Genomic DNA, 24,157 nt, shown 5'->3' with positions numbered 1-24,157 from the left:
AGCCATGGTAGATTGCGTTGATCCCATCAGATTTGCCTCTGTTTGCACTGTGTTGAATGTGAAAGAATGACTGTATTAGTATCTCCAGTGGCTCTCAGTGCAAAGTCTCTAAGAGCCAATGACTATGCAAACAACTCTTCTATGGACTCTTAGGATTCACAGCTGTAATTTTTATCTCGCCTGTTCACTTCTATACCAACAGACGCTCATGTTTGCACTAACATGATATATTGCATTTCAGCACAAATTAATGCCTCGTCACGCTAAATAAACGATCCCTGCTTGACCTCAATAAGTCACAGTGTATGTAAAACATCCAGTGGGCTTCCAGAAGTCTCTGTGGCAGTTTCAGTGTCCCTGGTGTCCATATTGCTGTCACGCATAGTTAGCAATTACACTGTCCAATTACATTTCTAAACTATCTGAGACTTGTAATTAGCATGTAAGCTAAAGTTCCCCTGTCTGCTTGCTCTGATGTGGCGTTATGGGAACTCGAGCGCAAGTCATTATCACTGGAAAAACACGGACCAGAAAAAAAATCAAAGACTGAGGGGCTTCAGGCAAAGTTTTTATGTATTCACAAACTGAAGCTTGGGCTGGGCGATGTAGCAAAACATTGACAAGTTAAATTATTATTTGAAATAAAATGTCATTTTAAAAAAGTGAGAAAGTCTGTCTCCTTTGAATTAAAAGTTTAAGTTCAGTTACATGTTTTTATTTCTTTGTATGGAATCTATTTCATTGAATTGATTCAAACAAACTTTAACTGTCTGCTCGGGGTGTAATGAATCACGGTACGCATCGCAACCCACAGTTTGGAGCGCTCGTGACCCGTGGATTAATACCTTTTTTTTGAACTTGTAGGTTTATCCAACATTTATAACAATTGCAGAGAGATCGCCTCCCACGTCATTCAAATCACATGTATGAAAGCATTTTGGCTTCCCTGTAAAATATAATGATGATGGAAAAGTTGTGGTGGGACCTACCTAAATGCTTTCTTAGATTATTAATTAAAGGTGTTTTCTGTCACTGTTTGTTTAGCCTGCATTAATGCATTCAGTGTAAAGCTGCATAATTAAACATTAAACATTAAAAGACATGTATAATAAATAATAATGATTTGCATATGTTTATTAATCCTTCAAAGCACTGCCTTCAAATCTTTGATCAGGAGAGATTCAGTTTTTACACACTTACAGTTAGTTAGTAAGTCGTAGTAAGACGTACTGGGAGAACGGTTTATAGTTCACATATAAACACTGATGTTGATGGTAAAGATTAATATCGCCTTTTAATGGAACTTCACGATGGTGAATGTTGTAGCAGTTACATTGTGTAACCAATGGGTGTCAATGAACAACCATCAAAATTATGTCACTGAATAGGTTTTAAAAATTATCCACCTATAATGAAACATGAAGTTTTATGTGAATTGTTGAATCATAATTGAAAATAAAATATGATCTGTTGTACAGGATGTTAGATTTCTATATTTAGTATTATCAGCAACAGTAGCAAAGATCATTTTACGTATTGAATATTTTCATTTTTTTTCAGCTGGTTCTTTCTTGAGTTTTATTTTTATTAAAATTACAGGTTCTTAGTTCTGTTTGGTAAAACCAAGTTTTTTTTTGCAGTACTACTTTTTTATAAATGGAAAGCAAATGACATTTGTCTCCTCCCCTTTTTTGCTGATCTGAAAAATGGTCCAGTCTGTGACTCAAAAACCGTAGTGTGATCTGAACCGTGGGATTTGTGATCCGTTACACCACTACTGTCTGCAGTTTTCACCTAAATAAAATCAATATTTATTCATTTTCTTTTTGGCTTAGTGCTTTTATTTTTCATACAATATATTGAAATGCTTTAGTAAAACAATAAATATATGTAATACTTAAATATAGCTGTTTGTTTACATGTATTATTCCATTTACTAAAAATTATTTAATTTAAATAATTGGGTTGTTTTCAGATTAATAATGAATTATGTATTAGTTAAATTGAATCAAATACTTAATTACTTAGTTTTATATATAAATTGTTTTAACACAGTAAATCGATATATTTATTATTTATTATTATTTAAATTGCCATTTGCATCAACTGCATATAAAAAAAAATTTTATTAATAAATATAATGTATTCATTTAAATAGCTCTATACTAGCAGCTAGCTCTCTGCAACTCTCACATGGTTGCCCACTGAAGCAAAGCAGGGCTGCGCCGGATCAGTATCTAGATGGGAGACCACACAGGAAAGCTAGGTTGCTGCCGGTGTTAGTGAAGCCAGCAGGGGGTGCTCAACCTGCATTCTGTTTGGGTACTAACGCCCCAGTATATTAATAGGGACTCTATATTGCTCAGTGAATGTCTTTCAGATGAGACGTTAAATCGAGGTCCTGACTCTCTGTGGTCGTTAAAAATCCCAGGATGTCCTTTGAAAAAGAGTATGGGTTTAACCCTGGCATCCAGACCAAATTTGCCCGCTGGCCTCAGTTCATCATGGTTCATCCTAGCCATACCATACCATAATTGGCTTTATCACTCTGTCTCCTCTCCACCAATCAGCTGGTGTGAAGTTGGCGCGAAATGGCTGCCATCTCATCATCCAACTGGATGATGCACACTAGTGGTGGATGAAGAGATTCCCCCAAAAATGCGTCAAGCGATTTGAGTGTCCAGAAAAAGCAGTATATAAATGTAAGGAATTTTTATTATTATTATTATTATTATTATTAATAATGCACAGCAATGTCACGTGAAGAAAGGACAGACTTTGAAGGAATAAACAGTGTGGGAGAGCTCCATTAGAGTGCACTGGACAAGTCTGAAAAAGATCCGCCCACACGACATGCAGGTCTGTACAATTACATAATTTATCGGCTTAAATGTATCGGCCTAATTATGACATTGAATCGATAACAATAATTTTAAAAATAGCGTTAATGCCGATAACGATATGGGCGCCGATAGTATATTAGTATATATAATAGTATATAATAATAAATACATAAACTAGCTATTTCTTTCTTGTTTCAGTTCTTATCTATATATCTATCTGTATCAAATATTCCAAAAATGTGTAAAATGTAAAAGATATGATATTTTCAGCTATACAGCTCAGCCCAAATGAAAGCATACGACCAATCATAAATGAAAGTGGAACAGAATACAAGTTATTATACATTGTTAAAATCAAAGAAATGGCCTGTGATGGAAAATGAATGAATAAGAATTTCTGAGCCATTACCGCAAGCTGCCACCTCTGCAGATTCACAAGAGCAGATTAGTGGAAAAAAGATGACATAATTTGATCATAATAAATGTAATGGTTTTCTTTCCTCTTGAGTGAATGAATAATGGACGGATGCCACTAGCGTCTCCCCCAGGACAGCTGTTTGGCTGAATCGTGAAATGTCATATTTGTGCATTCTGTTTACTCCCATTAAATCCAAAATGCCAAGACAATGCTCAGATCAGATCCAACCAATACTCCAGCGAACGCCAAACTGCAACCTAAGGAACCATCCAAAATTTAATCCAATAATTATGCTGATTGGCAGAACGAATCCATTGAGTGGATTAAGTTGAAATTGAGCTTCCCACAAAAAAAAAAAAAAAGTGAAAAATATGCGTAAAAGAACAAAAAACATCTATTGTAATGGATTAGAAATTGATTTGTGAAAGTTATAAGGATCTGTTCAGGATCTGAACACAACATTTATTAAGACTAAGATTGTTTCCAGATGCAGTTTTATGGCTTGTCAAGCAGATGTTCAGCTGAAAATGAATGCTGATTCACCCACTTAGTCATTAATGCGCAAATAATCCATACAATAAGTACTATTCTTCATTAGGGTTAAGTTGAGCCAAGGTAAACCGCTTACTAACCTTCCTGTAATGGACAATAACAGACAGTGTCCGCTGCTGGATGACTTATATATGAGTGTTTGTGTTATAGTAGGTCAAGTAAGTACAGTCAAGTGGCTCTTTAACACGACAAACAACAACAAAACGCACACACATAAACCGAGTCTGTATCTGTGCCTAATACAGAAAATAGCTTGGAGGAAAGGATCAGCTGTTATTATGGATGAAAAGATCTGCATTGCATCTGTACTGCAGGGATCTTCCAAAAGTTTGCAGATAAAAGAGCCTCAACAGCCACGGGCATTTAAAGAGCCATTACTAAAATCCCTTCTGCACAACTGTGTACACGACCCACAGGCTCAATAAAACAGGCGCGCATACATGCAGCCTTAAACAATGAAAACCTTACACTTTTGCATTACTACATGTACATGGAACTCCTCACAGGCCGAAGCTAGACATTGTGGATGTACAGAGAAATCCTCAGAGTCCTTTTAACCTCATATAAAAGTGTTTACTGTTCATTTTCGAGACGTGTGTGGAAAGCGAAGGCGAGGGAGAGAGACACAACCCTGGAGGGTTAGCAGGCACTGTTGGTCTTGTGCCATGACGGATAAATTTGAGGCTTTAGAGAGGTGGTATTGATTGAACAAAGGAATTACATAAAGTGTGTGCGCGTTTGTGTGTGTGTGTGTGGTTTAGGTGTGCCACTCTTGCCCTGTAAAGACAAGCCATGCTGAGGGGTGCCAGATTCTTGGCTGCCATGGTGATACAACGTGGGCAACTAACAACGTTTCACACCAAGGACGATGACTAAATAAAAATGCAGTTTAAAAAAATCATTCTTTGTGTAAAAGAATAAAGCAGAATCCAAACAGCGATAACATCACAGAGGAAAGATATTATACAGTAGATATATGTACTGTAGCCGATGAACGCTAAGAATAATAGAGGCAGACAGCAGAACTGCACATGCACAATAAGTTATCCTATAGAACGCAGGTGTCCAATCCAGTGACAGGAGGGCCGCAGCTCTGCACAGTTTAGCTTTAACCCTAATTAAACACACCTGATCAAACTAATTGAGTCCTTCAGGCTTGTTTGAAACCTACAGGTAAATGTGTTGAAGCAGGGTTGGAACTAAACTGTGCAGAGCTGCAGCCTTCCAGAAACTGTATTTGACACCTGTGCTATAGAAGAACCATTTTTGGTTCCCTGAACACCCGTTAGTGTGTATGTTTTTAAAACGTAATGAACTTTATCACTATAAAAAAAAAAAAACCTTGCAATGGAAATTTCATGGATGGATATTTAAGCAAGTGTTTAAAAAATAAAATTTATTGTTATGCAGTTTTTGCAGATTTTATAAAGGCAAATTTAACCCTTATGTACTGATAGACTACCCTTCATTTATGTTGAGGTTGTTTTTGCCTCATTGATTTTCATTATAACGACATTTTTGATTGCAAAGCTATGACACCAAATAATCATACGTTTATGATTGCTGGTGTTTTTCCCTGTTGGTAAGAGATACAACTTTTCATTTTTACTGTTGATCATCAGCTTGCAACATTAACCCTTTAAAAAAATATTTCTGACTTTCATATGGAGTTCTGTGAAAATAAAGAGCAGATAATAGTATGTGTGTGCGCATAAATACACTTACTATGTTTACTATGTTCCGAGAGCTGAGCTGCTATTTTTTTTTTCTCAAACATATCAAGGTACTCCATACTCTACATAACAATTTATTATCCAGAAACTAACCTTTTGTTGCACTGAAACTAATGACCAACAGTGAAAATTTGTAAATTTACCTCTTTCCAACAGGGAAAACCACCAACAATCAAGAATGCATGATTATACTGTATGCTGTTATGGCTTTGCAATCAAAAGATGTGATTATAATGGAAGTCAATGGGACAAAAACAGCCACAAACATAACGAAAGGGTAGTCAATTTGCCCAGAGTGTATTGTTGAATTTTTGACAATTTTCAAAGCATTTTCACAAAATATGTGTCAAAATAAGATTTGTCACCAAAAATCATTCTATTTTCTGAAACACAGAGGAACTCGTGGCCAAAGAAATGTTCAAAATCAGCCGAGAGTGAATGAAAATATCCCCAACAGCACACAAGGGTTAAGCCAACGCTCGGCCATTGGGTCATCTGTGAGCATCTGTCAGGCTAGTTTGTTTGGTGTATTCCATATGTCAACTCTTGTCCGACTCACGTAAAGGGAGTTTGGGAGTATGATTCAGCATGTAGTATCGGCCTGGGCCAAGGGTGAAAGAGAGCCCTCTGATTGGCTGTTCAGATACAAATCAGAGTGCAAAAACAAAGAAGAGTCAAAACCAAGCAAATTACACAAATCAAGAGAGAACACAAAGAACTTCTATGTGATTTTTTTTACGCATTTCTTTAACATTTGCTCAAGATATAAATTATCAGACATATATGCATGAGTAAATCCCTCTATGGTGTGCCAGAAATATCATGAAAGTGCTCCATACACACTGCTTGTCAACAGTTTGTATGTGCGCCTTACTAGTTCTGGTTTCACTTTAATACAGACTAATTCTATCTGCGGGTATTGTAAGTATATCTTCTCATCCAGGTGCGCAAAGTATGTTTTCATTCCAGTTGTCTGTCATCTGTTTGGTTTGTTCACATACAGCAGGGGTCACCAACCCTGTACCTGGAGAGCTAACTTCCTGCACATTTCAGTTGCAACCCTGACCAAACACACCTGTTTGTAATTATCAAGTGCTGCTTTAGGTACTATTAATTGGTTCAGGTGTTTTTGATCAGGGTTGGGACTGAATTCTGCAGGAAGGTAGCTTTCCCGGAACAGGGTTGGTGATCCCTGACATACAGCTTTTTAATCCAGACACAGACTGTGCTTGGTAACGGCACAGTTGTTTTTCACTACCGCTAGTACTTTATTGTCAGGTTAGTGTGTGGCAGGCTTTCACATTTGAAATGAAAGCAATATGTGAATGTTTTCTTTAACCAGTTAAACTCTGCGGACCTGCTACCAGGTTTGTGAAGTCATCGACTTTCGCTTAAAGATTTGAAGGGCCAGCATTGCACCAGACCCCCGTACGTGGTTTCGTTTGAAAGTGTAGAATCTATATTTTATTCACATATGCATTACTTTGGTTTTTATTCTACTGTACAAAAGTACAGTATTTTGGATACAAGAGCTGGGTATTGAACATTGGCTCATTTTCATACTTTTCATATAGTTCATATATGACACATGTACAAGTTATCGCTCAAATAAAAGCTCTTGCAAGTGCTCACACAGTTCTAGCATTCCTTTTACTGAATTATATTCACATATCAAATAGTTGTCGAATGAACCGCGGTGTTTCCATGGCGCAGAAGTGAAAACAACACATTTATGATTAATAAGCAACCCCAGATAGCACAGACAGCTGTCATCTCTTACCTTAGGCTGTGCGCTTCAAGGCCATTCTCCTCGTTTTTTGAGGTGATGTGCATAAGTAATTCTTTTATATGTCTGATGTGGTCCTAACCTAGTGAATTATGTTTGATCAAACAAAAAAATTGTGAAATATGAAAACAATGATCGGTCCCTGTGGCTTATATGGCACATCTCATCAGTTAAAATTCAATAGGTTTTGCATAGATTATGGTAAAGACATTTTTCTTTTTTCCTATGATTACAGACATGTGCAGGAACCACCAAAATTAATTACGGCACCCTAGACCACACAGAACTTAAAAAGTACACTTTCAAATTTGGTGTTTATTATAACACAGACAACATATACAGTTATTTTAAACACTTTCAATAGTGTTTAATGAAATTTCAAAGGGTTTTCTTTAAAATGATACCAAATTTTTGCATTTACACCTCTGCATGTGGATTTGGGAAGCTTTTAAATTTGGGTAGGCAAAATCCAGGTGGAAATCCCAAAATAACAGCAGAATTTAACTGGTTAAATGTTTAACTAGTAACTAGTTTAACTAGTTTAACTAGAACAGACAATAAGCTGTGTATTAGCTTTAACATATCAAGATACAACTTACAAATCTACTTCTTTATTATTATTATTATTATTATTATTATTATTATTCATTCATTCATTCATTTTATTTTCGGCTTAGTCTTTTTATTAATCAGGAGTTGCCACATCGGAATGAATCGCCAACTTATCCAGCATATGATTTACAAAGCCATGGCCTTCCAGCCACAACCCTACACTGGGAAACACTCATACACACTCTTTCATGGACATACACTACGGCCAATTTAGTCTTTTCAGTTCACATTTACCACATGTCTTTGGGCTGTGGGGGAAACCAGAGCACCTGGAGGAAACCCACGCAAACACAGGGAGAACATGCAAACTCCACACAGACATGCCAACTGACCCAGCCAGGACTCGAACCAGTGACTTTCTTGCTGTTAGTATTTTGCCAAAAGTAGCTTAATAGCTTTTTGAATGCTTGTGAAGCACTACAATATTTTTTTCCAGACCAAATGTTTAAAATAATACTTAATCAAGAAACTATTATTTAGTTTTTTAAACAATCTTTGAAAATGAACTACAGGAAGGCATCATTTCTAACAGAAAATCTTAAGGTGCGTCCCAAATTGCATACGTATGCACTATTCGTATTTTGTAGTGTAAGTAGTGTGTTTACACTGAAAACTCTAAAATTAATAAGTGCACTTTACCCGAATGATGCACTCATTCAATTGGTAAAATTAAGTGTGTAATGATGGACACTTCACGCACTTAACAGTCGCAGCTTTGCTTACATAGCGAAAGGGGCGGAGCTATCAGGCCCACATGTTGGACTACTTAATTTATTTTGGATGGTGAAAGCAAAATTCTCCTACGGGAGTGATTTTACCACCTCCAGATGGTGAATGTGGTTTTACCCATGGCAGGTATTATGTGGTATTACAGTATGGTCATTTATTGCACTAATATGGCAACCGTCAAACGTCATCAGTGAAACGGTTTAATTTTCCACTTAGTAAAATAACTATTACTGTTCAATTTGGCACAACACTACCTACATATACTATGCTGTTGAGTGAGTAAGTGCATAAGTACATAGTGCATAGTGTGTCATTTAGAATGCAGCTTTAGCCTTTAGGTACATTTAAGTAAATGATTTAAACTGTCTGTTCTTCAAAAGTTAGCTAACATACTTAGGATTGCAGTGCTTACGTTAAATCCCACTGTTTTATAATTTGCATGTTTAGACTGTCAGAGTGCTCTAAAAGATTTTACTTGGCTACAATCAATGCAATGCTTTGAAGAAACTCTCTGAATGTACATATGATAATACCAGCTGTTATCCCCCCTGTGAAAAGGCAAAAGTTACATAAGCTGTTGAGTTCTACTTTTAAAACATGGCTTCTCAGTTTTATTTATGCCTTTGAAGTAGTCAAAACCTTAGAATGACTATTCCTGAGTGGGATTGTGGAAAGAGAAATCTGTCTAAATTTTAACCTACCCTTTAAAAACTCTCCTTATTAAGACACTTTTCTTTTTCTGACATTTGTACTATTAGCTGCAGTACAGAGAGCCACTTCTGGCTTATTGAACCCTTGAAGATGTTGTTATATAACCGTTCAAAATGGGGGTGGATGCAATCAAACCATCCTGCCATTTTATCAGACCATCAAGAGTGTCAAATGAAGAGCAAAGGCACTCCTCACACTAACCAGGCATGCAGTACTGTGCCTGAACAAACGAGGTAACTAAGTTACATCCGGGGAAGGATGGTATAAAAATGACAAAAGTGTCATGCTATTACACGCTACAGTGTACATGGTAATGAGATAGTTGTGTGCTGCCATTTAAGACACTGACGGCTGTACACTTAAGAAAACCTCGTCTGACAGGAAGAAGGGGGAAACATTAAGTCAAATTAAGTCGTTTAAAAGTTTCACAGAAATAAAAATGTACTCAATGGTTTGCGTCAATGCTGATTCTTTGCAGTGACAAAGCTTGTAAAGAACCAGCTGCTGTTCAGGTCAGCACATGGACTTATATTCCTCACAATCCCATCTCACCATTTACAATTCTAACGGCTTCCAGGTCAGTGAACTGGACACTGAAATACATGGCCAGTCTGTTGAATACGGAGACCCATCCGCCAGGCCGCTTAATATGAGAACATCAGGTACAAGATACGCTGGAGAGTCAAGGCTCCCGAGAGAGAGCTGAAGCTGTGAGAGGATGCATAACCTAGATGTGGAGATATTAAAGTAGTTGATGGAGCAATTAAGAGTTGCGACTAATGATCTTTATCAAGGCTGTTCAGTACTTGGGATAGAGAGGAATGTTATCATACTGCTAGAGTTTCCTTATTGTCTTGTATTTTAGATCCTTTTCAAACCATGCAATATATATACTTGTAAAAAATGATTCAAAGATGATTTCTTGGATTTACATTGTTTGATTAGGTGGTTGTAAACTAATTAATTGTGCTGAATTTAGACAAACAAATTAAGTTGAACATTACTAAATTTAATTTGTTTTCTTAAATTCAACACATATAAATCATTTTAATCCTTTTCATTTTTTTCAGTGTACATACAGAATTATTAGCCCCCCTGAAATAATATATAACAGAAAGATTTTTCCAACACATTTCTAAACATAATAGTTTTAATAACTCATTTCTAATAACTGATTTATTTGATCTTTTCCATGATGACAGCACATTTTATTTTACTAAATATTTTTCAAGACACTTCTATACAGCTTAAAGTGACATTTAAAGGCTTAACTAGGTTCAACTAGGCAGGTTAGAGTGATTAGCCAATTATAACGATGGTTTATTCTGTAGACTATCGGGAAAAATATAGCTTAAAGGGTCTTATAATTTTGACCTTAAAATGTTTTTTTTTTTTTTTTTTTTAATAAAACTGCTTTTATTTTAGCTGTAATAAAACAAATAAGACTTTCTCCAGAAGACAAAAATATTATCAGGCATACTGTGAAAATGTCCTTGCTCTATTAAACATCCTTTGGCAAATATAAAAAAAAAAGAAATAAAAATTTAAAGGGGCCAATAATTCTGACTTCAACTGTATATACAAAATATAAATACATACACACATAAACACACACATTAACTATAGGTTTTTGTAAAATGTTAATATTTGTTGTAAAGGTCTGATAAAATATTAAAACATTTGAGCATTTTTGGTCAGAATAAAAAGATTTCAGATTTTTGGACTCTGATTTGTGAAAAATAAAGCAATCGCATTGTGTAGTTAACATGCACCTTTTTTTTTTTTTTTTTTTGAAAAATATCAACGTTTTATTTTAAATTTGAAAGAAATATTATTATTAATTTAAAACAAAAAAAAGTTTTACTTAAACACATGCCTAGAAAGTTTAAAATTCTCAATTGTTCTCATAAAACATGGCTGTGTGTTTATAAAGGAACTTTTACTGACAAAATCCGACAATTTCATACTTTACTCACTCCACATTAAAAAAAACTGCTACACTCCAATAGCCATGTCTCAAATGTTGGCACAAGCTTTTCATTCCTGATTTTCAAGCATTACATTTCCTAGATTTCATTCCTATTAGTGCTGTAAATGAAAGTATCACAGTAAAGATTACAGAAAACAATATCCTTTAATTTCTCTGTCTCAGAACTTAAAAAAACAAAGATTCACACAGATTTGAGATCTTCAAATAGCTGAATGACAAGTCTGAGCAATAAGATGAATATTTAAACAAAACATGCAGCAAAATATGTCAAATATACACTTGCATGGCACTGTAGAGCCAAGAGCAGCTTCTAGAGAACATGTGAATGTAAGATGTTGCAACATCCTACATCAGGTAGATAATGAACAATGATGCTCGCCTGACTCCACCATTATTCTCACCTTAAGCAAGCTCTCCACATAATGCCTCTGAATCAGCTACTGAACAAATGTAATGGCAAGGACAGCTGTCAAGTTCTACGACTTTGAATTACCAAAACTTGAAGGTCCACAGTTTTCATCTTCTCTAGATGGGTCTTTCTAAACATGAAACTATTAAGTTCTTAATTGTTACCCATATGCTGTCATACTTGTAGGTTCTGTTTTACATAGCATTTGGCACATGCAATGAATAAAAACGGTTTGTTGCATGCATGTCCGTTTTCGATTTAATGCTACTCTAGCCATACGTGGTCAACATCAAGTGCTAAGAGCTCCTGTAAACCGTAAATAAATCCTTGGCCATTACAGCTCCCAAGTCTGACTCAACCTGACATTCCACTGGCAAATTGCACACCATTTGAACCATATGATCAAAATGTCAATCTAACAGGGAGAGATGTGATTCATAAAATGGCATAAATGTCTTGACCGCACAGAAAATGTTCTGGCACGGTGTACTGTGGTATGTGAGGGTGTGTTTAGCTGATACTCGACCTAATTTGCGCGCGTCAAGTCTTTGGAAGCGCATCGCGGTTATTTGGCGACCCCTAGCGAACGCTGCGTTCATAACTTCAACTTGATTCACTATCTTGTTAATTACGAGCCCTCTAGTTATTCACACAAAATCAGCATCACTTAAAACGTTTCCTCGGGAATATTATCAACCCAAAGCTGTGAGGTTTAAGTAAGACATCACAGGCAGAAGTGAAAACAGCGCGACGCGCATCAACTTGCCACAAAACTCTTGCACGGTGACAGGATTTTTTGGGGCGTCTAATGCATTCAGCTCTTAGATAGAGATGCCAAAAGGGATATTTATTACCTGCGTGTGACACACCGATTCAGCCACATTTTTCCAGACAACAATTCTGAATCAGTCTTCCTGATATTCGTCCATTTATGCGTTCCAACAAACGTCGACGCTCGAGCGTGATGGTCACCTTAAGTTAGACACCTTACTCCAAACGTTAGCATTCTAATGTTATAAATCCCGAGAAGCAGACAGCTTGAAATAGCTCCACGTCTTTACAGAGCTCTCCAAACGTGGACTGGGCAAAAAATTCACGAAAAACAAGGACGCGTCTTGTCCCCTTTTTTAGTTGCTCGCTGTTTCTCCTCAGAAGTGCGCACAGACGTGCAGAGCGACCCAGCGGCAGCGTGGGCAGCTGGACGGTTCACTTGCGTCTCAACAGCCGTCTTCTTTTACATTCACAAGTTCATCTAAAATATACTCCACTGGAAAAAAAGTCAAGTAGCTGTGGGAACCAGGCGGCAGGGTGACGGCGTCAACATCGCTCGTGCGCTGCGCTCGCGGTCACGGCGCACTTTCTCTACATTGTCATCATGAAACCGAGCGCAGACAAAAACGCAAGATAAAACATAGAGATTTCCGTGGCTTAAAAGCATGTCCTATCGGCCCTAAAAGCTCTACGATAGTTCTCTCAATCTTTCAAGAGACCAAATAAATGTGTGACGCGGGGAAAAAAAATAGAAAAGTGAGAAATGAAACACCACTTCACGGACGCGCGTGATGAGTGGAGCGCGTGAAAGCAACGCTCGTCATTTGGATAGATAGATAGTGTTATCACCACCGCGCGCGCTATCCACCCTCTCTCTCCCTCTCCCTCTCTCTCTCTTCCTCTCCCTCTCTCTCTCTTTTCCTCCTCCGTCTGACTAACAACCTGCCAGTCCTGCTTTAGATGACAACCCCGTGACGTCATTTTAAAGTAAAATATGTAACATTTTAGACCTCCTTCCCGCCGTTTCCCTCAGAGGAGTTCATCCGAACCCAATTCTATCCCAATCTCGCCTCCCAGAGATAAATCAGTCCGCGTACGGGCTATGAAAAGCTCAACCAGTGTACAGCACTTTCCACTAAGGGGGAGATCAGTTTCTCATCCCAAGGTTAATACAGTGTCTGGTGGGTTTACTGAGGCAATAGAACCTCATCCTGCAAATTACATGACAGTATAATGCCACATTTTTCCTCCTTGTGAAACAGAGAAACTCTTTTTTGTTGTTAAGATGATTGATCTTCCACTCTATTTTACAGTATAGGAAGAAGAAAGAGACAGTGGTGGTGTCGAATAATGTTGAATTCTGTTTATTTCTTTAGAACGACTGAAAATGAATAAAAACTGCCTGTAGACTGTCAGCCAGCCGCAGGAAATCTCATTAAGCTGGTGCGTTTAAGAGAAGGGTTTTGTGAAAACAACCCTGCTGAAGAAAACACACGAAGAAAAAAAAATAAAGCATGTGGAGGTTATGAAGTGTCACAGTTTGCTTTTATTGTGGGACCAAAATGTCCCCAGAAGGATAGTTAAACCCCATCACACATATTGTTGCGACCAGCTAATGATCCCCATGAGAAAAGCGGCTTAATAAACATAATAAATAATGCCTTAATAAAAATCTAAAAATACAAAAAAGGTTTATGTGAAGGTCACACAGGGGTGAAGGAAAGAAAATATCATTAGCTCACATGAAAAACATCAACATAATAGCAGGCTTATGTACGCTTATCACTTTCTACAGGAGATAAGCAAACTTTAAAAGACACATTTTCTAAATATGAGCTTTACAACATCTGCAGCCAAAGCTGTTTTAAATTGTGCCAGTATAAATCGTTTGTGCGTGTGGAAATAGAAAATGAAGAGATAAATAAGCGTCATTAAAGAGCAGTACGGCATATCAAATCCAGCCTTAACTGCAAACGTTAAGCAGATTCCAGCAGCTCAACGTTTTATTGCCATCAAAATCTTACTGGAAATGCATTTTGGAGAAACAACATTTCTTCGGATCTAAAGTACTGTATATATCACTAAAAGGACTTAAGCCCGATATAATGAGCAGAAAACAGATAAATATGCTGTGTAATCTGTAAAAATGGTACATTTGACCATGTTCTACATACAATTAAGTTGCTTTTAAGGTGATACCCTAAAGCAGGAGTTCTCAATCTTGTTCCAATAGTTCCAATGTCCTGCAGATTTTTAGCTCTAACCACAATTAGATACACCTGGGCTAGCTAGTCCAGCTCTTAAACTGCAGTCCCACTAGACTTTTCTCCCCATATACTTCCATTTATACATATGCGCATGAGGCAGACCCGAAACGAAAGCTCTTGCGAAAATTTTCGCAGTTCGCTGTGTTGTAAAGTTCAAGCTTGATGAACTCTGACCTGTAAAATTCCATCACATGACCGCGTGAGACCAATCAATGATCAAAACATGACCTCTCTGAACAGAAATTTAAAATATAGACCAATCGCTTGCTTTTTGAATGTCTAATTATCTTGTTTAATCCCGCCCCTTTTCACAAATCTGCAAGGACACCGGACCTCCAGGACCAACTTTGAGAACCCCTATAAGGCAAGAACCATTTTAGTTCATGTGATAAGTTCTTAAAGCTACCATTGTTTGTTTGTGAGAAAATGGAATGGAAAAGTTTACACATCACACACAGTGGCGGTTCTAGTTGAAATGGCACCCTGGGCGATCCACACCCCCTATTTTAATTCAGACAGCATATGTATGCGAATGCAGCAAACTGGAAACAAAAGCTTGTGTGACAAGTTTCGCAGTTCGCTGTGTTGTAAAGCTTGCTGAACTCTGACCACTAAAATCCCATCACGTGATTGCGTGAGACCAATCGATGATCAAAACATGACCTCTCTGGACAGAAATGTAAAATTTAGTCCAAAAGCTTGCTTTTTAAATGTCTAATCATCTTGTTTAATCCCACTCTTTTTCGCAGCGCCATACTACAGAATTTCACACGCTAAAACTCTAGTGTGACCACAGCATTACCAGGCTTTCTAGAAACATCTTTGCAGGTGTGTTGAGGTTGAGGTGTTGTGATAAGTTCTTAAAACAACCATTGTTTGTTTGTGAGAAAATGGAATTGAAAAGTTTACTCGTTACACACACACCTGGGCGAACCACACCCCTTTCCCTCAAAAAATAAAGGAGACACTATGTGGTTGAATTTTTATTACTCCCATTGAAACACATGCAAAGTCATCAATTATATTGTCATATAACCCATTTAAGTAAACCAAAGCCAGGGGCATTGCTAAATACAAAGCTCTACTGGGCAAATAAAAAGTGAAGTAAATCGTATCTCAAATCTTTTACTGGGGCACAGTTGTATTTTACTTGGACATGTTTTTTTTGTTTTGTTTTTTTGCACCGTCTTCATGTGCATCACCCATATTGCCCATGTGTAAATCCGCCACTGATCACATAGTTCAAAAATTGCTCATATTGAGAGTCTTTAATTTAGTATGTTAGCATGTAAGCATTAGCATTTTCTAAAGAATAAGATCTTAGCAGAAATAACAATTCTTGGAAAACAGTTGTGTGGTTTTGCAGAGTGTGTTATTCATATGGTTGTGGATGTATAAGGCTGGGTATTTACTCACACGGGATTACCGTGTAATCCGTACACTGATGATTTAAACCTCTAAAGTAAAGACCCCTAAATGCTGACTCAAAATAGCATATTGTCAACGACATCGACCACAGAGATTCCAGGTTCAATAACAATTTGGACATGCTGCTAACCTGCAATAATTAGATAACTGTAATTAGTTAAACTTGTCAAGAAACTGCAGGCTTATCTGTCTTGCTTTAATTGAGCTATTACTTCAGCTTCAGACAATTGTATTATCATATGCAAATAAAGGGGAGTTCAGATTGCATTGTCTTTGGTAATTAGCCACATCGCACTGAATTCATTTAGCGGCCTCTGATTTGAAAGACTGAGGGTCAAGACTGAGGGTTAGACTGAGTTAGTGTATATTGTACGGGAGGTCAAAGGTGAAGGCGCCGACAAGGGATTTTTTTGTCATGAATTTTAAGCAGAGGTTATGCTAATGAATTAAAGTTTGGTGGATTGCTAAATCCTTCATTTTATACTTGCAGTACAGATATAGTCTGTTGAAGAAGCTGCAGAATTTTTCAGCCTTCCGTGTTTTATGATGATTACATTTTTCAAAATAGGTCTAGAAAGAGATTGCAGATATTGAATCACTGTTTACTACACTGTCCAAAGGGAGTCCAATGTGATTTATACAAGACAGACATGTTGATGGGATCAACATCCCATCAATCAATTTCCTGACCCTAGTCAGACCACCTACATCCACTGACCTCCTGATGCACACTGGAACAGCAGGAGTGTCTTAAAATTATTAACATGGATGTTTGTGCTTGTTTTTATTGTGTAAACAAGTAATGTAATGTGTATTTATATAGCCCATTTATTGTGTATGGCCATATGCACAAAGTGCTCCACAATCATAAGTGAGTTCTCTTCAGGCCATCACCAGTGTGCTTCATTTACTTGGATGATAGGACACAGCCACAGGACAATGGCGCCAGTGTGCTCACCACACAACAGCTATAGGTGGAGTGGAGAGACAGTGATAGAGCCAGTTCAGTGGCTGGAGATGATTGGGAGGCCAAGATTGGTAGGGGCCAATGGAAGAAATTTTGCCAGGATATCGGGGTTACACCCCTACTCTTTCAAGAAGTGCAATGGGATTTTTAATGACCACAGAGAGTCAGGACCTCAGTTTAACATCTCGTCCGAAAGACAGCCTATATGCATGTCTATAACATCATCTTAAACCTAAACCAAACCAGCAATTAAATCATTTCAGTGTTCAAGCTTAATGTTTTCACCTTAATATCACAATTTCTAGGGGTTAAAGCCCTACACTTTTTCAAAGGACATCCTGGGATTTGTAATAACCACAGTGAGTCTGGACCTCGATTTAACGTCACATCTGAAAGACGCCTCTCACTGAGCAGTAAAGAGTCCCCTTCACTTTACTGCGGCAACAAAACCCACACAGACCGCAGGTTGAGCCCCCTGCTGGCCTCACTAACACCCTTTCTGGCAACAACCTAGCTTTTCAATGTGGTCTACCATCCAGGTACTGTCTGGGCACAGTCCTGGGAGACCATGTGAGTGTTACAGAGAGCTAAGTTACTTAATTGTTATCAAAAGATATCAGGAAAAAAATAAATAAATAAATAAATATATATATATATATATATATATATATATATATATATATATATATATATATATATATATATATATATATATATATATATATATATATATATATATATATATTTTTTTTTTTTTTTGTACAACAATATTATAATACTTGTTTTTTATGTTGTATTAACTGACAAGATTATACAACACTTTGTAAAAAAAGCATTTTTAAAATGTTTTTTTATTTAGATTTGACATTCTCTGTATTCTCCACCTACGTCTCTTTCTATTCAAATATCTAGAGCTTTTTCTCTATTCTCTATTAGAGTATTCAGGCTATTCTGCACATCACCTTAATCCTTATACAACATTTAGCATCACCTAATAAGCATACAGTATACCAGACCTTAGTTCCCCGACTGACAGTCATTAATGAGATACTCAATAAATCAGAATCTATTTCGATTTTTAATCAATACCTCTTATTTAAAACTGAAAAGCATGCTTTATTGATCCCACAGTTGAAACCACAACGCAGTAAATTATTAGAGGAGCACCTTGAAACCAACAAAGTTTTCAGTCAGGGTCGAATCAATAATCCAGTGCAAGATGACAATCCTGCTTTCAAAAAAGTAGATAAATAAGAAATCACAAGCAAAACACTTATAATTCAAAAGCAATGTGCCTGGTCATTTCTCATTCTCGAATACATAACAGCTCTGTTTTTTCTTTCATAATCCTACTACTACAATTGTTTCACTCATCAAACAGAAGAGAAGCGCAGGCCTCGGGTATTTCAAGAAACGCTCTGTTTTGTATGTGCTCAATGTTCTCAATATTCACAGCTGTTAATAACCCCTTGAAAGGTGGAATAATTGCAAATCACTTTGAACACAGAATGAGACACAAATAGCTGGCACAACAATAAGACAGTGACCATGACAACCGGACTGAAGAGACGACATCTCCTCTATCTGATAGTGAAACGTTGCCGATGAGAGAAACAAGAGGACCTATTTGAACACAATGAGCTGTGAGACCAAGATAGTTAACAGGACAATAGGCACCCAAAAGAGCTTATTTGCTAGTTTTAATCATTACTCAGGCAGTCCATAAACTCTTTGAACATTAGGTTTGATGAATCGTTCTCCTGAATGTGCTGGAGATACTTAAGACTCTTTTTGAAAAACAAGAACACTTAAGCTTACTTTTTAAAGAGTGCTACTTAATTCAAACGAATAGACCTATAAGAATTTAACTGAATGTACTGCTTTTGAGCACTTAATTGTATGTTATATTGCAACTGAATGTATTTTTGCTTCAATTTATTTTAAATGGGTTAACTTAAGAGTATATTCTGTAGAATTAAAGTAAGTATCTCTTCATATGCAATTTCATGACAGCTTGTTTTACCAAATGTCAACAAATAAGCTTGATCGCAAAAGGAGATTGATTTTGTTGAAGAGTTCTGTGACATTATTGTCTCTTTTGTCAAACCTTATTTTAAGGTACAATTTTCACTAACAAATCATAAGCTATGTAGCTCAATAAACCTGTAATTTGCTATTTATAAACAGTTAGTAAGGTGACTGTTAGGATTAGATATTGGGTTGGATAACAGAAGAAGAATAAGATGTAATAGACTACTATACCTGAATAATAGGCAGGTGATAACCAGGGAAACTCTGTCCAGACATAGGCTGTTTCTTAACATACGTTCTTTATTGATCTTGTGTCTTTGTAACATCATCATTAACCGCCAAAGTTTAGTTCCAAAACTCATGACCACAAGAACGAAGGATGCGTGAAAGTTCTTGTTTAATAGACATCTAATAGACATCTAAATGTAAAGAGCTTGGCTAAAACAAGGCTAAACTTAGGCTGTTAGTGAAAATCTAATAGTCTTCTAAGAATAGCTTAAAACTAGACTAGTCATCAAATAGATAGATTAGACAGATTTTATATGTATAGTTATTAATTTCTGTTTAATTGATGACTAGTCTAGTTTTGGCCTATTATTAGACATTTATTAGATTTTCACTAACAGCCTGAATGTAGCCATGTTTTAGCCCAGACGACTATGCATAGATGTTTATTAGACATCTTTTAGAACAAAAAATGCTTGCTGGGTTCTTTTACGCATCGCCTTGGATTAATTAAAAGCAGTGACTACAGAAATGGTAAAGAAATATCAATATGCACACCAGTAGAGTAGTCTCGAATAGGAACTTGAGCAACAGATGGTACTGTTTAGTACACATCAGAGAAACCATTTTCTATTTCAGGTGTTTATGGTGAAGAATATAAAGTGTATTTTTTTCATGTTTGAAAGTCTCGGCTGCTTGAACTCAAAGAAAGCTTATTTTACATCAGTCGTTCTGCGAATAGAGAGTGGTTCAACAGCCACTTATCTTACAAACCTCTTAAGAGTATCAGGCCCGCAATAAGCCCCAACTTGGGCCTAACCCTCCAGACAAAAACACACAGAACTGATATTTGATGCTCACAGCTCTCGCTCAGGTGCTTTGAATCGTCTATAAGAGGATGATGGGAAGAGTCACAGGTGATAAGGCGGTGTAAGAAGGAATGAAACTGAACGGTGGGGACAGAGTGAGCGAGCGAGAAAGAGGAGCCAAATGAGGAGGTGTGAGCCCTGGCCTTGAGCATTAATTCTCTGCTCATTTATACTCTGAAGGGCAAGACATGACGTATTACCACTCCCATCTACACACAAACACACACACACACTGTGGCTGAGTATTGACTTTTAATGCAAAACATTACAGGTGAATAGCATAAAAATTCAATAGTTATTGCCATATTTCAATATTTATTGCTATTTTGCCATAATAGTTATTGCAAAAAAAAAATTTGAATTACTAATTTTGTGTTATTATTTAATTATTTTATTATTTATGCAATTTACATACATTTATATCACAAAAAAATCTGAACATTTGATGAAGTCAGGTTAAAATGTATGGTTTCTTCGTTTATGATTTATGTAGGGGTGGCATGGTGGCTCAGTAGTTAGCACTGTCGCATCACAACAAGAAGGTTGCTGGTTTGAGTCCCCAACTGAGTCAGCTGGCGTTTCTGTGTGGAGTTTGCATGTTCTTCTAGTGTTTGCTTGGGTTTCCTCCGGGTGCTCCGGTTTCCCCCACAGTCCAATGACATGTGCTATAGGTGAATAAGGTAAAAAAAAAAAAAAAAAATTGGCCATAGTTTATGTGTCTGTATTGGTGTTTCCCCTTCCTAGGATATGGCTGGAAGGGCATTCACTGTGCAAAACATATGCTGGATAATTTTATGAATGGTGCTAAATTGGAGATTTCTAGATTTCTAGAGTATTCGTTGTGATTTGTTGTAGTCATGATTAGATTTTTCTAGTTATCATGTGATTTTTTTAAAAATCAAGATGGCTTCAAGACCTAGTTTTTAGTTTGGCCTTGAAAAAGCTCAACATGTGACCAAAATGTAACCTTTATTTAGCATTCGATTTTTTCGCTTATTTTTTTTTTCTTTTACTCATTGGGTTTTTTTTGTTTGGTTTTTGTCATTTTTGTACAGTTGCCGAGAGAGCTTAACGTGCTGTAATTTAAGAAAACACATGTAATTACAAAAAACACCAACAAATTAAGAAAAGATTCCCACAACACAAACACATAAAAAAGGATTGCTGCATTTTCACATAACTCAAACAAATTAATAAAACGTGCTGCATTTTCCACAACACAAAAAGAAACACAAACATAAAGGAAAAGTTTCAAGTGGAGCCAAAAACGTGATTGACGTCGCTATACTGTGACTATTGCTCAGTGTTGTCATGTTGTAGGTGGTCTTTGAAAGATGAGTGTTTTGTTTGTTTTTTTAATATCCAAATTACCGTGTCTTTAGTATCAATTAGCCTAAATAACCACAACCTAAATAGCTGGATCTGTCACGTTTTAGGGTCTACTTGAAACATTTCCATTGTGTTCCGAGCTTTTTAAAAGTGTTGTGAGAAAATGCAGCACATTTTATTAATTTGTTTGCGTTGTGAGAAAATGCAGCACGTTTTTAAACAACAAGTTTGCATTGTGAAGATTTGCAGCATGTGTGGTATCAAACAGATATAGATCTTTCTCAGTTTGCTGGCATTTTTTGTGATTGCACATGCTTTCTTAAATTGCAGCATGTTAAGCTCTTTCGTCTGCCATATTTTTGGAATATTACCAGAGTCAGTGCTGAATATTTTAATGTTTGGTCTTTAAAATGTGTATTGAAATTTACATTTACAGACATACACTGATAACATGCAACAAACAAAACACTTGTTTTCTTTATATAAGACTAAAAACAAGTACTTTGTGGAAAGTGAAAAAGCTCAAAATCTCAAAACGTTGATGAAAAAATAGTATTGCCTGCCACATTTTGCATTTCAGCACACACCAGGTCGAATGTGTAAATCTGATGTGCAAGCAGATCTGAAATCTCATAAACAGAAGTAGATATGAACACACATTACAGATCACCTTCAGTGGTTTTTAAGTGCCCGTCTTAGCCCACATCATTTTAATAGCTTATTTGCAGGCTGTGAAGGCATATGTCAAAATTGTCCGACATCTGATGTTGTGTTTGATTAAGATTCCTGACAAGGCCTCTGGAGTCTGTAGTGTAACACAGTTCTCACCTGGGAAGAGTCTGAATGCTGAAGTGTAGAAAAAGTCATTGCTATGGAAACAGGGATAATAGTGAAAGAGAAGAAATTCAGCTGAAAAAAAACACAAGGAGGCAGATTACAGGGTGCACTCGGGTCAGTCTTTGGGAATAAAAAATATATATGCAAACAGACTGTTCATAGTTCTGCATGACCTGTGAGGTCACTCGGAATAACTGACAAAGTGGTTTATCGTTAACCTTGATCTGCTTGTGATCAATGCGCAGTTCACACTATTAATCCGATGAAGTTATATACAGCATATCATTAAAACAACAACCATTAAAAACGGACACACTGTTTATTTCCAGTAAAATCATTTAGACATCCTTAAAAAATCTAAATTAATATGAACAAGAATATATAAACATAATATTTCTATTTTTATTTATTTAAGCATGGATTTATTTATTTATTTATTTTAGATTTTCTTATGTGTTTATTTTTTGCATTGTTTTTTCTCACATTTCTTGGCCTCAGACTAAATTATCTTTGCAGTAAATTCAATTCTCTTTCCAAATAATATTATTTTGTAATTTTCTGACACTTAATGTCACCATATGAATGTTGTTGAGAATATACTATTGTTTTTACTCACAACGGATGAGCAATGTTAAGAGAGGTGTTTGTTTTCAGTAATGGACTGCAAATTACTGCCTTTACTTATTATACTTTTAATTGATCATGAAATATCATTTTATTATATACTTACAGTTGCTGCTTTAACCCACAGCGCAGGAAATATTTAAGCTCTGACCTAGCAAATGCTTCATAATCACACAAAAATACAAAGTAAACACTCTGCGCTTCCTAATCTCTAATATAAAATTATGCGTATTCCGTGCAATTTCTTTATCGGTACAAAGGTGAAATTGAATATTTACATCCAAAACTCAAAAATGCGTCACAGCAAATGATGGACAGGAGCTGATATCACCAGCCTGTATGTGTGAGTTTCATGGACTGGAGCCAAAAAGGGGAGGAAAAATCTGTGCATCTATTTTAATTCAGCTAAAGGGGAAACACCCATTAACCCCATGTCTTGTCACATCCTCTCTTCTTCTCCATCTGACAGCTCACTTGTCCTTTATCACCTCAAAAAAAAAAAATTGCTACTGAAGTGTGTGCTGAAGAACTCAAAATACACTGACAGCGACAACAGGAGCTTCCTTGATGTATGTAAGCAATAAGCACGGTCATATTAGCATCATGTCAGCCCATGGTCATCGCCTGCTTGCAAATAATGCTTACTCTTTGGGCTCTATTTTAAAGATCTAGGCGCAAAGTCTAAAGCGCATGGTTTAAAAGCATTGAGGGCATATCTGAATCCACTATTTGCTATTTTAAGAATGGAAAAATATGTTATGAGCCCTGGCGCATAGTCTAACATGGTTGTGCTTATTCTCTTATTGAGTTATGAGTGTGTTTTGAGTATAACATGCTTTAAAACAATCAGAGTCTCATCTCCCATTCCCTTTAAGAGTAGTTTCATGCCATTGGGCGTTTGCTATTTACATGATGGACTTTGTAAGTGAAAAAACTGAATCTTTAACTAGCGAGAAAACAGTTAAACAGACTATCTGCAGGGCAAGAATAAAAACCGAGTCTCCTCAATTTGGCCTCTTTACTTTC

General features: G+C 36.6%; 1 protein-coding gene and 1 long non-coding RNA gene across 3 annotated transcripts in view; one reads left to right on the top strand and one right to left on the bottom strand.

Moving 5' to 3' along the window:
- The window catches only part of ajap1 (adherens junctions associated protein 1), an 85,399-nt gene extending 72,001 nt beyond the window's left edge, over nt 1-13,398 (bottom strand). Inside the window, exon 1 of the mRNA XM_087264580.1 lies at nt 12,638-13,398. Coding sequence (XP_087120706.1) covers nt 12,638-12,666 — 29 coding nt within the window. The 5' untranslated portion in view covers nt 12,667-13,398. The remainder of the gene's footprint in view (nt 1-12,637) is intronic.
- LOC141375626 (uncharacterized) overlaps nt 1-24,157 on the top strand; it is a 460,251-nt gene that overhangs the window by 353,854 nt on the left and 82,240 nt on the right. The window lies entirely within an intron of this gene.

Source organism: Danio rerio, chromosome 8, assembly GCF_052040795.2.
Source record: "Danio rerio strain M-AB ecotype USA chromosome 8, GRCz13ab, whole genome shotgun sequence".
In the NCBI taxonomy this organism is placed as follows: domain Eukaryota; kingdom Metazoa; phylum Chordata; class Actinopteri; order Cypriniformes; family Danionidae; genus Danio; species Danio rerio.
Note: the sequence above shows the minus strand (reverse complement) of the source record. Positions and strands in the feature narration are given on the sequence as shown.